This window comes from Lepidochelys kempii, chromosome 3 (genome assembly GCF_965140285.1).
Source record: "Lepidochelys kempii isolate rLepKem1 chromosome 3, rLepKem1.hap1, whole genome shotgun sequence".
NCBI lineage: Eukaryota > Metazoa > Chordata > Testudines > Cheloniidae > Lepidochelys > Lepidochelys kempii.
In genome coordinates, this window is record NC_136382.1 from 2,887,926 (window position 1) to 2,904,285 (window position 16,360).

The window sequence follows — 16,360 nt, forward strand, 5'->3', positions numbered from 1 at the left end:
GTGTTTCTGTAAATCACCCAGCAATGCTACTAAGGTGCCACAGTAAAAATGCTGCAGTATGAGTGTTGTTAGCAGTTACGGTTGCCCTGGTTCACACAGTGAATAAACGGCAGAGCCAGATGTCCTAATTCCAACTCCCTGAGCTGTCTAGCAGCTCTGCTGTGTGCAGCTGTTGAGTAGGGGATTTATTTGGGTCACCCTGCCACGATTCTGGTGGGTCCCTGTTTGGAAAAAAACACAAATGAATGAGGCAGCAGCCTTCTTTGCAATGATGCTCATTCCTTTATTGTGGTCCTTGTTGCCATTTTGAAAGGTGCTGGAACTTTCTGTTCATTTCCAGCACCACATCAAAGCTACCTTACAGAGTATTGAAGAAGTGTCCATCCAAAGCCAGAGGGGGTGTGAGGACAATGACCTTTCCCAGCACGGTATGTATAATATATATATATATATTTATAATATGTCCTGTATATTCATATGTATAGAGTGACAAGGATGGGCCACCATACAGGAAACTTTTGATTTCTAAATAAATCACCATAACAACAGGCACAAAAATTTGGTCCTAATCAAGGCCCTCACCTTGTCAATCAGCTGATCAATTAAAAAAAAAATACCAACCTGCTAACCCCCTCTGGAATTTGCCCCCGGTCGTCGCTCACACCAACAGTAACTAGTCCCCTTGGTGACACACACGCACGCCCACACACACCTACATACGTTCCTATGGAAACACGTACATACCAACATACAAAGAACAATAGAAATATACACCCGAGGTTGTTGCAGCAACGCAGTGAGGCTGTGGGAGTGATCCAGCCCATCGTACCAAGGCAGAGGGCTAGCTTCGTGGTTCTCATCTTAAATAACCAGTATTTATTTACAGCCTTGCTTGGTTTTTGTGCTACGAAGATCGTGAGGTTACTGGCAGCAGCAGCTAGAGCGTGCGCGAGACTCTCAGACGTCCACGCGCAACAGATGCGTCAAAGCGGCACTTAGGCATTGAGAGCTCAGCCCCGCCCCCCCGCAGTCTGCACACCATCAACAGGGGGCGCCACCTGCGGAGTTTTCTTAGGTCAAAATCAAAATTCAAAGCTGGCCAAGGGGTGAGATGTGACCCCAGAGTGTCTGTGTCAAATTTCCAACCCCCAGGGGAGGTTTCTTAACGAGAGCAGCTGAGTCGGCTGGAGAGTTTTCACATGGGCCCCATCTCAGCCATAATCCTGTCTGGGTCCTGTGCGTCACCAGGGCACAGAAAATAACCTCCAGAGGGCAAACAGGCTCGGCACCAGAGGCGGTGGGAGATGGTATTTAGCCCTTGAGAGGCAGGCTAGTCACCCGTGTCTGCCTTACCCACCCTATGCACCATGCGATAGAAGAGAGCAGGGGCGTCTCTGTGCTAAGAGTGGGTGGGCAGGCACAGAGGCCAGCGTGTCTAAAACTGGGTATCTACCACCACAGAACTGGCCTGTGCTGGAGTCCTAGAAATGGATGGACAGGAGCTAAAGGGCAACTGCATTTGCCTACAGGGGCCTTTGTGTCTAGCTCTGCCAATTTCCAGCACGCTTACTGGAGGAGGAGGCTCTGGCACTGGAATGAAAATCCAGCAGCTCTCTCGGGCTGTGTTTAAAGCTACATCGGGGGCGCACACAACCCTTCTGCAAATCAGGCATCCCACGGCTGGGCGTTAAAGGCAACGCAGAAATGGAAGGTGGGAGATTTGTTCTGCAGCTGGCTCAGTTAGTTCAAGTTCCTCTTCATAGAATCATAGAATATCAGGGTTGGAAGGGACCCCAGAAGGTCATCTAGTCCCACCCCCTGCTCAAAACAGGACCAATCCCCAATTAAATCATCCCAGCCAGGGCTTTGTCAAGCCTGACCTTAAAAACCTCTAAGGAAGGAGATTCTACCACCTCCCTAGGTAACGCATTCCAGTGTTTCACCACCTTCCTAGTGAAAAAGTTTTTCCTAATATCCAATCTAAACCTCCCCCCCTGCAACTTGAGACCATTACTCCTTGTCCTGTCATCTGCTACCACTGAGAATAGTCTAGAACCATCCTCTTTGGAACCACCTCTCAGGTAGTTGAAAGCAGCTATCAAATCCCCCCTCTTTCTTCTCTTCTGCAGACTAAAAAATCCCAGTTCCCTCAGCCTCTCCTCATAAGTCATGTGTTCTAGACCCCTAATCATTTTTGTTGCCCTTCGCTGGACTCTCTCCAATTTATCCACATCCTTCTTGTAGTGTGGGGCCCAAAACTGGACACAGTACTCCAGATGAGTACTCTTCAGTAAAGGGGAAGAAGAGGTTTTGTTCTGGGAGCTGGGAATGGGACACACTTGCCATGGGTGCATTTGGGTGGGGAGCTGCTTTTGACCCCCCCGCAGCATTGTCCCTGAAGGAGGGTTGGAGCCCAAGTCACTCCCCGTGAACGGTGCTAGAGAAAAGCGACTTCACCTGGTATGTTGTCTATGCAATCACTCCCAGCTGCTCACCCTCCACATTAGCTCTCTCCTCTCATCTGGAGAGACGTTTAATGAGTTTGGAGCTCCTGAGGCAGGTCTCCTGCTTCTGGGTGAGATAAAGGAGCCAATCTCTCAGGTTAAGCCAGCCCAGACCCCCATGCTTCTTCACAACATTATGGGCCAAGCTCTAGGGTGAGGCAGCAGGAATGAGGAGAAACCATCCGCTGCAGACTTTTGCACCTGATGGAGAGAGTGAACTGTCCACCCACAAGGAGTCTGGCAGCAGCTCCCCCTTTTTAGCCTCAGCTAGTTCCATCCCACAAAACCTGATCACCCCCCTGCCCCGCATCCACACAAAACTAGGACAGATCTCTGCTTCCCCAGTCCCATTACTTAGCATGGAGATGGGAGAATTGGGGAGCCCCTAGCGTATCTGAAGGGGGTACATGGTGCCCCCACTTTTCAGTCTGTATCCTTCCTCCTGCAGCCCAGTGCTCTATTTTGTAAGTGTGGGGATAAGTCCCAAGGGGACTGAGCCTGTCTTTGATAGTTTCGGTAAGGAGCTGGCATTGGAGAAGGGACATCTTCGTGGCCACAGACAGAGTATGAATGCACCCCAGCTTTCACTCTCACCTCCCTTTGCTCCTCTCACTGACACTCCCTGTGACAGGTACTGCTCTATGGCAGCGTGTTCCCCAGTCCCATGGAGGATCGTCCATGGATGCGAGCTCATGGATCTTTCACGTGAATGTGCTTTTTTGGGGTGCTCCGTTAGCTTTTCTACCTGCTGCAGATGGGCAGGGCTAGTTTCTAACCTCAGCCAGAGAGCTGTGGCTTCTCTCACCAGCTTTACACACCCGCATCGTCTGAAGTGATGCAAGGCACAATGAGGGCATCCTTCCTCCATCAGAAGCTGGTGAAAGGGGCGAGCCCGAGAGAAGCCTTAGTGGTGATACTGCACAAGCATTGTTGACTCTAGTAACGCAGAAGCAGGGGCCTACACGCTGCCCAGGGCCCAGTTTGGAAGCGCCATGCTGGCTGGTTGGCAGCCTGAACGCATCTTCGAGAAAGTAGCAGCTGGCTTCATCTTTAAACAAGCACATGTGGCCAGCTGAGACTCCAGGGCCTGGTAGGCAGCAGGGCAGGGCTGCTACACGCTGAAAGGCAGGCTGCGGCTTCCATGGGCTACACCATGGTATGAAACAAGAGGGTGGTTGAAAGCCCTGTTGTTGCGTTCCAGGGACTCCATCGGCCATGCTTTACCCGTCCGTGACCCGGGGGCTAACTGGAAAGCTGACTCAGCAGTGGTTTGCTCTTCTCTAACCTGTACAAACGAAGCCCTCGATCTGGGGAGACTAATTAGCTGATTCCCATGATGCAGGGATTTGCTACCCAGTGATCCCTGCAATGACCCTCCCCCCGCTTTATGTAGCACTCAAACTCTTTGAAAGAAGATGCTGTTGGTGTCTCCCCTCTGAAAGCTGAGTGAGGCCCCAGCCCTTCTCACTCCTCCGTTCCCACCCCAATTCAATGGCCTGTGGGTTTCAACACCTGTGCACCTGGAAGAGGAAAGTTCTAGAAAGCCTGGCAGAAGCAAACAGCAGTGACAGAGACAGGGAGAGAGGGAAGCAGCCGTAAGTGCAGAAGGCTACAAGACAGGCAGTGGCCAGACCCTAATAAGAAACTCCCTTGGTCTCACAATACCCTCTATGGGGCCAGCCCTCATATTCTCCTTGGATTTCCTAGTTCAAGCCCAGGCGTCTGGATTCCAGGACGCATCTCCTTCTTCTGCTCCAGCAGGGTGCTGGCCTCAGACCAGGAAAAGTGGAAGGACAATTTCATAATCCAAGTCTTCTTAGGTGAACCCGATAAATCACTTTCCCATCGACTATGATCTTGCAAAGGTCTTTGATCTCTCCCCATCCCATTCCCCAGCACTGCACATTTGCAAACCATCCAAGAGCCCATAACTGTCTACGCTCACCCAGCGGCCTGGCACACCCAACCAGGTCCCAGGTGAGGATGCACCTGCCCTCAGCTGAACTGTTGAACGTCGACACACTCAGGAACACTGAACTTTGTTCTAAGAATAGCCACCCATGCTGTTGCCAGAGCCATGTTTTAATCCTCCTCCTCAGGACTGGACAAAAGTGCCTCGCCTCTTGTCCCTCCTTCTTTTACTAGCTTCCCTGCCCTCCTCCACAGCCCCTGCACCAGACCAAAGATGTTTTTGAGACTAGCAGTTTAACACCTTCTTGTATCACCCAGTCCAGGTAGCCAGTGCATGGGATAAATGTGTTCGTCTGCCCTTCACTGATTCTTTCCCTCTAGTGCCAGGGACAGTAGATATTTTCGTTTCTGCTTTGACCTGGGAGGTCAGTTTTCAAGTAGATAATGTTGTTCTCCAGCCTCTGTGCACTTCTTTGGGGAGAACAGGAGATGCCCACTGGCTGCTCCACCCCAACGAGGGACTGTGAACCAAGTTGGATGTCCGATGACTTAATGGGGCAGGCCCAACCATCTCCAAAAGGTGCAGCTGGCGAGCAAAGTCTCAGGATCACTGGAAAACTTTAGCTCCCCCCGTTGGCTGGGTTTGGTTAATTCACACCCCCTTTGTTCATCAAGGGGCAAGAGCTGAGCCCAGAACTCAAGGAGACGTCCCTGCTGCTGCCACTGTTGATAGAGCACAGGAAGTGTCTCTTTGTCCGGGGCCAGCAAACGCAAGGCCCAGCTGCCAGAAAATCCCCAAACACGTGTGGGAACGGCTGTTCGCCGGGGCACGGGTCTCGTGGGGTATCCCAGGGAATCTGGCAAAGCAAACAACCACCCCACACGCGGAGTCCATGGAGAGCTCTGAGTGATCTCATCTCACGAGAAAGCCATCAGAGAGAGAGGGCAGAGCTTCTCTCCCACCGTCTGCTTGTTTCCGCCCCGAGGAGGTGACTGTGCAGTAGGAGTGGGGAGTATGCCAATGACACGATGAAAATGCAGCTTCCGCAGGCTGCGGCTGGCTCCTGTTTTAAACAAGATGGGGGGTAGTAGAAGGGAGAAATCTACATGGTGCCCACCACCCACCTAGGCTGAGCCTTATTTTGAACTTATTCTCCTAACTCTGCATTGCCAATCCGCTTCATAAATAAATACGATCAATAAATAAAGTGACAGATCCAGAGGCGGGGAGGGAGGCAGCGCCCGTGTCCCCAGGAACTGACGCTGAGTGTCTCACACAATCACACACACACACGAGAAGTAGCTGAAGACAAAGACGAGATGGGACCGGGCGGGGAGGCTGCCAGCGGGGAATCCCCTTCCCCAGCCGAGCGTTTTCGGAAGCAGCCAGTGATGGGTGGCGTAGTCCTTGCTATAAGATGGAAGGGAAGGGAGGAGCTGCAGGGCGTCACTCATGAGCTGGCATCGTGGGGGGGCGCTGGGACATGGATGCCAGGGAATTGTGAGTTGTTGAGGGTGGCAGCGGCCGGGGCGTCTGGCACCTGAGAGTGGGACAAGAAAAAGAGAAAAACTGGTCTCCTGTCACATCGCCCACCTCCTCCCACTTCTCTCCCTCCTCCCAGCCTCCCATCCAGCTCCCCTAACTGGAAACGCCAGCCACTTTCTTCAGCGAGTCGCTGTAAAGGAAACTCATGTGAAGCTTGAGGGGATGGAATAAATGCTACAGCATCAGCACGAAACACCCTTTGAATCACAGGGTCAAATCCCAGCAGAGTCAGTTCTGCCCTTCATACCCACGTGGGAGGCACACGGAGTTCCCTGGGGTCACCGGCAGACTCTGGACTAGGTGCTGCGCTGCAGGCCAGAGGAGGCTGCAGGCTGTGGGATGGGAGACCCTGTACATGTTTGGTGTCATTGCCATCCTGCTTTTAACACTGGTTTAACAACAGCCACAAAACTAAGGTTAGTGTCTAGCCACCAGGAACTGGGGCACTCACTCAGTTTAGGTGCCAAACTTTAGGCTTCCAAATTTGAAAATCTTGGTCCCAGGTTCTTTCTGGGCTTGTTAACCCTGCACTAAAAGCCGGATGGAAAGCGGTTTCCTGCCCTGGCACCAGTGCAGGCTCTTTATCGAGATGGCAGCCCTGAACCACGGGCTTGTCAGGACTAATGGTTCAAGCTGGCTGAGGCGTCAAGACTGGGCAATGCTGGGCAGTGTTTGCTGTGACCGATGAGACTCGGGTCCCTAGTGCAGGGAGTCTGGTAGGGCCTCACGGACAGAGACCTGCTCTAGACTTGTGCAGGGGCTCTGGCCATGTAAACAGCCCCCGTGTCCTTGAAACTGCCTGGCTTGGGCAGGATGAGGTCCCACCAGTCCAGTAACAAGCTTGTCATCTCTGTGGGGTCCTGAGCATTGGCAGAGGTCGCTGCTTGCACTCGAAAATAAAACCTAGCACGGGCACACAGTACTTTCCCTCTGGCCGGTGCTGTCTGGGCATCGAGTGAACCCTCCCCAGTCCCGAGGAGGTGGGTACGTAATAGAGGCAGAGGGGGGTGATGAGACAGATGTACACATAAGCGCATCCCCGCCCCCGCACTTCACCAGGGAAAGGACCCTAAAGCAGAGACCAGGGGATTGCCTTTCTCTCCTCCGCCATGCTTGGAGCTTCCTCATTCTCTGATTCTCCAGCCTGAAGAACAGACGCCCCAGCAGCAACAAACGTGCCAGGCATGGAACAGATGGGTTATTATTTCAATGCAACTGGTTATTAATTATTCCCTGGCAGACCAGTGGGGACCTCACAGCTGCTCATTTCCGCTCTGCCCCTTCCACCCTGTTCAGAGGTCCCTGCCTCCCTTCAGCCCTCACGTTCACCCCACTGAGCGCCAGCAGGCATCAGAATCAGGCTGTTTTTCACTTCACCCCAGCGGACACTCACCAGGATCGGGACTTCCTCACCCTGGCAGCTGCCGGCCGCTCTAGGAGACTATCCAGGCGCATCAGTCTCTCAAGGTGCAGAGCTCGTGGGTCCTGCTCACCCTGGTCCCCAGTCAGCTCAAACTCAAACACAGCTGGGGGAGAGAGATCCAGCTCCAGGAACATGATGTTCTCAGCCTTCATGGAACAGGATGAAAACAACACCAACAAATGGATTCACTGACATGGGCACAGGCAGACCCACTGATCACCTGCAGAAAAGCTGGGCTCAGTCTTGGGGGCAGGAGATTTTTTTCTATTGGGGCAGCTGTAGGTCACTCTCCCCAGATACACTGCCTCCCATTTATATACTCCGACCTACCCCAGCTTGCTCTCCATGGCCTGCTCAAACCTCAGCTCCTGCAAGAGAGTCGGCTAGTGCCACTTGTGATGATGCGTCCACGAGGGACAGGACTGAGAGGCCCCAACTGCATTGCACACAGGGCAGCGAGCAGCTGTCTGAGTTAGAACATCAGAACAACCAGTGGTCCATTTAACCCAGTATCTGGTATTCCACCAGTGGCCAATGCCAGGTGCCTCAGAGGAAATGAGCAGAACAGGTCACTTATTGAGTGATCCATCCCCTGTCATCCATTCCCAGCTTCTGGCTATTGATGGACCTATCCTCCATGAACTTATCTAGTTCTTTTTTGAACCCCATTATAATTTTGTCCCTTTTTCCAGATAATTGATGATGAGTATGTTGAACAGCACTGGGACCAGTACAGACCCCTGGGGGACCTGCTATTTACCCCTCTCCATTCTGAAAATGGACCATTTATTCCTACCCGTTGTTTCCTTTTTTTTAGCCGTTACTGATCCATGAGAGGATTGGTGGGGGTGGGAGAAGATACCTCTGCTGGTGAATTTAGCTGGCAGGGCTGTGGGGGAGATGCTGTGGGTGTAAGCCTGCTCTGTGGCACCTTTCCCCTCACCTGGAAGCAGACAGTGCAAACTGTTGTGGCAAGATGGCCGATGTTAGTCCGGTGGGTCCTGCGCTTTTCTTGGCAGGGAGCTAAGATGCCCCCCTTTGCCCCTGCTCTTGGGTGCTGAGGGCCCTGCTACTAGCCTGGGAAGGTGGTAGAGGAGGGAAGCAGGGGAGGGGTCTGGGTTTGCTCCTCACTCTGAGTCCCAGCCCCTCTCAACCCCTGTGGGTTTCTTACCCTCATCCCCCTTAGGTGGGGTTACCCTCAGTCCTTAGATGCTGTGGGGAAGGGAGTCTCCCTGTCCTACTGGGCAGGGTCTCCCTTACTCCAATTCTCAGATCTTCCAAATCTCTCCACACACCTCCAAGCTCCAGTCCTCTCTCCTTCCTCCTCCCCCTCTATCTGCCTGACGCAGGGGGTTTTATTAGGTTCCTAACAAGGCCTTAATTGACTGCAGGTGCTCCAATTAACCTGCAGCCACCTTCCCTAGTCTACAGTGAACCACGCCTTAATTAGCCTTAAACTTATATATTTCCCCTCTAGCACTCTCCCGCTGCTCCCTGGCCCTCCTGTATCACACTGTGAAGAGCTTAGCATGGCTTGGAGCGGGAGCTGGCTTCCTTTGGCCCTTCAAACAGAGCTCCTCTTCCCAGGCCAACGAGCGTAGTTGTCAGGTGGGTGATAACCCCTCCAACCCCACAAGCTTAGAGATGCTCTTCAACGCTGGACCTCGAACATGCTCCATCCAGGTGCTCTGCTTCACAAAGCTAAACTTCTCTTCCTGCTGATGTGACGCCTTATACCCCAGGAAAAGGAGCCACCACATTTCCACTCTCAGAGGATCCATTCCCTTGATTCCCTCATTCCCTCCATCAATTCACCCAGCCATAGATCGGTTCCACCTTTTTCCCATCTGTCCACGCAATGACTTCACTCCACCCCTCCTTTCAGCTCCTGCACTCACCCGGTACCTCGGGTGGGATCCCATGGCCATGGCCACCCGCGCATACTGGCTGATGGGTCTCTTGTAGCCCACGGCAGAGGTTGGCCTCTTCTTCATTTGGTTGTTGCTGCTAAGGAGAAATTTATAATAAACATTTTTACCATATAAAATTATCCACTAAAAATAAATCCAGACAAAGCATGGAATTGGCTGCCTCAGTCTCTCTCTAAATGGATGTAAATTTCTGCAGAGTTGGTCTTCTCTTCCTTCCTGTTCTGTGCCCAGGGTATGGTGGAGAGCTGATCCCCTAGACTGCCAAGGTTTGACTTCTACTGCACATCATTAACAGAGACCATCTACAGGGATGAAAGGTGTAAGCCTTTAGCTACCAGAGAAATTTGAGGGGAGGTCCAAGGGGTATGGCTAACAGCAGAGGGATGGAAATTAGTACAGGAATCTTGCGGCTGAGTAACACAGCACTGGAATAGATTATCAGGCAATGGAACAGGCTCTCTCAGGAAGTTGTGACCTGTGAATCCCTGGACAGGAAGATCACAAGAGGGTGCTTGCTGGGTTGGAAAGTTGAAAGCCAAGGGGGCCAGAGGGGAGGCAAAGAAGAGAGACTTGGAGAAGCAGCTGAACTTTGGGGGGCTCATCCAAGAACCTCCAAAGCTCCTGAGGCTTGTCCATCACTGGGATCACAGGCAGAAGGGCCAGTGATGATGATCTGGGTCAGCCAATAAATACAGGCTGGGAAGAATTAGCTTTTTATCTACAGGTGCCAGTAAACGTCAGTTTCACTGCACCCGGACACACCGATGGAAAATATTTCAACGGATGATAATTGAGGTTTGCAGATCGGCAACGTCAGAAAGATGCTGCTTGAGAACTTAAAAGTTTGATGTAAGGCTATTTCCTCTGGCTATTCTGGCATGTGATGGTGACAATTTGTGTTTTCGATGGTTAGAAAGCTTTAACTGTTTGAATCTCAGTGTCAACTGTCATGAAGTCCTCACTGTGTGAGCCCCCACTATCTGCTCCCCACATAATTTTCCACAACTGTGAAAATTTAAATTAAAAAATATTGTAAACACAAACTGATATTATCCATCAACATTATAAAAAAAATTAAAATTCTGCCAAGCCTAAATAAATAAAAACCTTAGTCAGAAACATCAAATCTGCCTGTGCATAGTGTCTGCTTTCCCTGAGCCATCAGCTTTGCATTAGCCTTCATCACTGGTTCTCAAATTGCACGGCCCATGGAGTATATCCGTGTGGAGCGGAGCACTGGCTGATCATGAGGGCTGGCAGCATGGGGGCATATGCACTCCCCATTTGGGAAGGCTAGCCCCCTGCCCTGCCTCTTCTGCCCAAGGCCCTGCCTTGCTCCGTCCCTTCTGCCCAAGGCTCTGCCCCCAACTCCTTCCACCCCCCAGCTTTGATCGGCTGGGCTACCGGCAGATCTGCGAGCCCTGGCTGGCCTGCTGGTGACCAGAGCAGTCCAGAGCCCCAGCTGGCTTGCCAGTGCCTGGAGCAGCCTGGAGGAGCCCCAAGCCCTGGCCAGCCAGCCAGGACTGAGCCCTGAGCCTGAGCTGCCCACAGGACCTCTGAGCCCTGCCACAGCCCAGCCTCGGGGCTGCAGCGGGGAGAATTAGCAGAGTTTTGGGGAATCTTAGCCTCCCCCAGCCTCCATTACCAGCTGCCTATGGCTGGCAGGGAAGAGATGCTGGTTGATGTGGCAGCTCCCGTCAAGAGGAATTGAGCTGCTTCCATAAAGAACTGAACGCCAGCAGCTGAGCAGCCACTGGGAGAATGAGCCAAGCAGATCAGGCCATTGAGTTTCAGTGTATGAGTGCCGGGGACTATGGGGGAGGGTTAAAATACAGTGGTTCCCCCCTGGGCTTGGCAGATGGGGTGGAGAAGAAGAGGAAGGAGCTGAGATTGTGAGGAACACAAGAACGGCCACACTGGGTCAGACTGGTCCATCCAGCCCAGTGTCCTCTCTTCCCATAGCGGCCAATGCCAGGTGCCCCAGGGGGAGTGAACCTAACAGGTAATGATCAAGTGATCTCTCTCCTGCCATCCAGCTCCACCCTCTGACAAACAGAGGCTAGGGACACCAGGAGGAGGGTGGGGGAGGTGTGCAGACAGGATCTCCAGCATAAGAAGTGAACAAACCACTGGAAAAGTTTGAAACCCTGTCCTTGGCTTGACAGGCTCTCTAGTGAGGGGGATGGAGCCGCAAGCCAGGCGAAGGCTTTTCGCTCTCTCCATTCTGCTCCTGTCACATGGCCCTGGCACTCCCAGGTCCCTCGGAGTGCTACGTAGCCAGTGCTGAGCAGGGCTGAGCAGTGGGAAAGCAGCAGCTGTCTCCTCGGAGAGAGAGGGGCCAGGCAGCTACCTCAGCTGCCCACCTTAACTCTCCTGCCCGAACCTCCCCAGGCCCTGCAGTGCTGTGGCCATGAGCTAGAGGGTTCAGGCCTTTTATTACAAGAACAGAGCAAATGGCAGAGCTTTTCTCCTTCTGGCAGCGAGGTCACCGCTCTGCTGCCTGACATGGGCACACCTTGCCAGACACAAAGCTGGTTGGTACCATACATAGGCGCCAACTCCGTGGGGCTTCAGGCACCCATGCAAAAACATTAGCGGGTGCTTAGCACCCACCGGCAACCAGCTCCCCACTTCTCCCTCAATGCCTCCTGCCCTGCCGAGCAACTCCTCCCCCTCCCTCCCAGCGCCGCACGCCCACCGTGATCAGTTGTTCCGCGGCATGCAGGAGGTGCTGGGGTGGGAGGGGGAGGAGCAGGGATGGGCCGCGCTCGGGAGAGGGGGCAGAACTGGGTGGGAAGAGGTGGGGCAGGGGCAGAGCGGGGGAAGGAAGAGGGGGCTGTGTCCCCACACCGCGGTCAGAGGTTGTTCTTTTCTGCCGGTGCCCATTCTTCAGAGCACTCCCCTCTGAGACTCTGGGCCAAATTCACCCCTCAGGAGGTGTTTTGTGAGGCTGCAGCTGGACAGTGACAACGTGTTATGGTGTTAAGGAGGGTTCTCCGCTCTGCGAGACAATAACACAGTAACGGACAGGCTGTCCCTGCCCCGCTGGGCTTCCGCTCGCTCTTCCATCCCAGACAGCTAATTCTCCCCATTCAGAATCCTCCCTCCTGCAGCCATGAGGGGGCACCACCAGTGCCTCAGAAAAATACCCCACTGGTAGGCCAGGCCTCCTCTCCCAGAATGGCAGCCTTACCCCCCAGCAGGCACGAGCGGCTGGAACTTCCACTGGTCCTCCTCAGAGTCGTAGTACAGGCGGTTCATGATCTTGTTCTTCTCTTCAGGAGGGATAAAGTTCTCAATGATCAAGTATCTGAGCAAAAGCCAGGGTAAGAGGGAGTTGGAGTGAGCAAGTGGGGGTGGCAAGACAAAAGGGGCGAGGGAGTGAGAAGAAGGAAAGGGGGAGATGAATGGGAGAAAAGGTGGGAAGAAGCAAAGTGTTGGGAAAAGAGGAGAGAGAGATTGGGGGGAGGATGGGCCGACACACAGAGAAATGGGAGAGGGAAACATGAGAGCAAAGGGGAAGACGAACAGGTAAAAATAGGATAAAATGACAGAATCAAAGATCGCACAGAGAGAAATACAGCCAGCCAGAGAGAGATGGGGACAGAAAGAGACCGAGCACATCAATCAGAGAAAAGAGACACAGCATTTCCTATAAGCTTTGTTTTTAGACAATAACTCTGCAAGTCCCTTACTCACCTTATATTATTATTTTTTATTACAAATATTTGCACTGTAAAAATGATAACCAAAAGAAACAGTATTTTTCAATTCATCTCATACAAGTACTGTAGTGCAATCTCTTTATCATGAAAGTGAAACTTACAAATCTATATTTTTTTTGATACATAAATGCACTCAAAAACAAAATAATGCAAAACTTTAGAGCCTACAAGTCCACTCAGTCCTACTTCTTATTCAGCCAATCGCTAAGACAAACAAGTTTGTTTACATTTATGGGAGATACTGCTGCCCACTTCTTATTTACAATGTCACCAGAAAGTGAGAACAGGCATTTGCATGGCACTTTTGTAGCTGGCATTGCAAGGTATCTGCATGCCAGATATGCTAGACATTCGTAAGCCCCTCATGCTTCACCCACCATTCTAGAGGACATGCTTCCATGCTGATGATGCTCGTTAAAAAAATAATGCATTAATTAAATTTGTGACTGAACTCCTTGAGGGAGAATTGTATGTTCCCTGCTCTGTTTTACCCACACTCTGCCATATATTTCATCTCATGGCAGTCTCAGATGATGACCCAGCACATGTTGTTCATTTTAAGAACATTTTCACTGCAGATTTCACAAAACACAAAGAAGGTACCAATGTGAGATTTCTAAAGATAGCTATGGCACTTGACCCAGGTTTAAGACACTGAAGAGCCTTTCAAAATCTGAGAGGGACGACGTGTGGAGCATACCTTCAGAAATCTTAAAAGAGCAACACTCTGATGCGGAAACTACAGACCCCGAACCACCAAAAAAGAAAATCAACCTTCTGCTGGTGGCATCTGACTCATAATGAAAATGAACATGCATCAGCCCTCACTGCTTTGGATTGTTATCTAGCAGAACCTGTCATCAGTATGGATGCACGTCCTCTGGAATGGTGGTTAAAGCATGAAGGGACATATGAATCTTTAGTGCACCTGGCATGTAAATATCTTGCGACACCAGCTACAATAGTGCCATGAGAACACCTGTTCTCACTTTCAGGTGACATTGTGAACAAGAAGCAGGCAGCATTATCTCTTGCAAATTGTAACCAAACTTGTTTGTCTGAGCGATTGGTTGAACAAGAAGTAGGACTGAGTGGACCTGTAGGCTCTAAAGTTCTACATTTTTTTAAATTTTTGAATGCAGGTTTTTTTTGGTACATAATTCTACATTTGTAAATTCAACTTTCATGATAAAGAGATTGCACTACAGTACTTGTAATGGGGAAATTGAAAAATATTTTATTTTTACTGTGCAAATATTTATCATAAAAAATAAATATGAAGTGAGCACTGTACACTTTGAATTCTGCGTTATAATTGAAATCAACATCTTTGAAAATGTAGAAAACATCCACAAATATTTAAACGAATGGTATTCTATTATTAACAGTGTGATTAATCGCTCTTATTATTTTAATCACTTGACAGGCCTCCTTAGCACGTATTGTATAGCACTTTATACCAAAGCACTGTCTGAATGTTATTAACGCGCTACAGGGAAAGCTCGTTAACTCATACTTTCCCCAACCTGTAACATGGTGTTGACGGGGGGTATGGATGTAGCGTAGACATTCCGCTGGGAGGTAGCTGGTCTTCCTCAGAGTATGAACACACGGGGTCTAGCACGAACATTGCTTTTTATTGGCTCCACTTGAGCCAGATTTTGAAAGCCAGACCCACGTGATCAAGCATGTCCATTTACACTTACTTAATTTACATGCAAAAATCCCCAGTGTCCATCCACAGCTGAGACACTGATTCTTCCCTGGTCCAGGGTAATTAATTCATCCCACTCTGTCCCCCAGCATAAAGCCTGCCCATACAGCTACACTCATCCCTTGATTATTTGCAACGGTCTCCTCGTGAGTCATGTGGACTCTGGATTTTAAGGCCAGAAGAGAGCATTAGTATCCTCTAGCTGACCTCCTGCATAACACAGGCCAAAGGGCCTCACCCAGTGATTCTTGTATCAAGAACCTCTATTTGAGCTAAAGCAGTTCTGAAAGAGATCCAGTCTTGATTTAAAGACTTCAAGTGACAGAGCATCCACCACATCCCGAGATAAGTTGTTCCAATGGTTAATTATCCCCACTGTTAAAAATGTGCACCTTAATTCTCAACTGAGTTTGTCTGGCTTCAGCTTCCAACCCTTGGATCGCATGATGCCTTTTCTACTAGATTAAGGAGCTGCCTACTATCAGAAATCTCCTCCTCGTGTAGGTACTTGTAGACTGATCAAGTCTCCTCTCAATCTGGAAAAACTAGTAAGACTGAGCTTCTCAAATCTCTTGCTATAATGTTTGACAAGACCTATTTTCCCCTACGCTAAGACCGCTGCACTTAGTGGCATTAATCATGCTACCATCCTTTCATTTTTTACTGAGTGAGACCCCTATCAGCCTTCCGTGAGTCTTTCCAGGATTGACGTCAGGCCTACAGGTCTACCGCGGGTAACCCATTTACTCTTTTCAAATATTAGCCCAACATGAGCTTTTCCCCCATCCTCTGGAACTTCCCCAGTGTTCCAAGATTTGGAAAAATGAACATTCCTGGGTCAGGAAGCTCCTCAGCTAATTATTTTAAAACTCTTTTCTGAATATTTCTGCCTTTTCTGTCAGAATGGAATTGTGGCTGGCAGGGCTTGTGTCATAAATATAATGGGGAGGGGTTAAGAAGCTCTGATACAGTACTAAAAAATCCTCTTACCTATAAAGGGTTAAGAAGCTCAAGTAACCTGGCTGGCACCTGACCAAAATGACCAATAAGGGGACAAGACACTTTCAAATCTGGGTGGGGGGGAAAAGGCTTTGTCTGTCTGTCTGTGTGATGCCGCTGCCGGGGACAGATCAAGAAAGCAAGCAATCCAACTCCTACAGAGTTAGTAAGTAGTCTAGCTAGAAAATACGTTAGATTTTCTTTTGTTTTTGGGCTTGTGAAATTTGCTGTGCTGATGGGAATGTGTATCCCTGTTTTTGTGTCTTTTTGTAACTTAAGGTTTTGCCTAGAGATTCTCTATGTTTTGAATCTGACTGCCTGTGAGATTATCTTCCATTCTAATCTTACCGAGTGTTTTGTTTATCTTTTTTTGTTCTTCTAATAAAGTTCTGGTTTTTAAGAATCTGATTGGGTTTTTAGGGTCCTAAAAACCCAAGGCTGGTCTGTGCTCATCTTGTTTATTCTCAAGCCTCCCCAGGAAAGGGGGTGTAAGGCTTGGGGGGATATTTTGGGGGAACAGGAACTCCAAGAGGTCCTTTCCCTGATTCTTTGTTAAATCACTTGGTGGTGGCAGCATACCCTCCAAGGCAAACAGTTTGTGCCTTGG

The 16,360-nt window shown here is 50.4% G+C and overlaps 1 protein-coding gene across 2 annotated transcripts in view; it reads right to left on the reverse strand.

Moving 5' to 3' along the window:
* Positions 1-259: 259 nt before the first annotated feature.
* Positions 260-16,360, reverse strand: part of KIF3C (kinesin family member 3C) — a 65,274-nt gene continuing 49,173 nt past the window's right edge. The window contains exons 5-8 of one of the 2 annotated variants that reach the window (XM_073335489.2): positions 12,509-12,625; positions 9,283-9,388; positions 7,355-7,530; positions 260-5,956 (exon numbers count right to left, since the gene is read on the reverse strand). In XM_073335489.2, the coding sequence (XP_073191590.1) occupies positions 5,863-5,956; positions 7,355-7,530; positions 9,283-9,388; positions 12,509-12,625 (493 nt within the window). In that variant the 3' untranslated portion in view covers positions 260-5,862. Of the gene's footprint in view, positions 5,957-7,354; positions 7,531-9,282; positions 9,392-12,508; positions 12,626-16,360 lie in introns of both variants that reach the window. The other variant, XM_073335488.2, reaches the window with a different exon arrangement.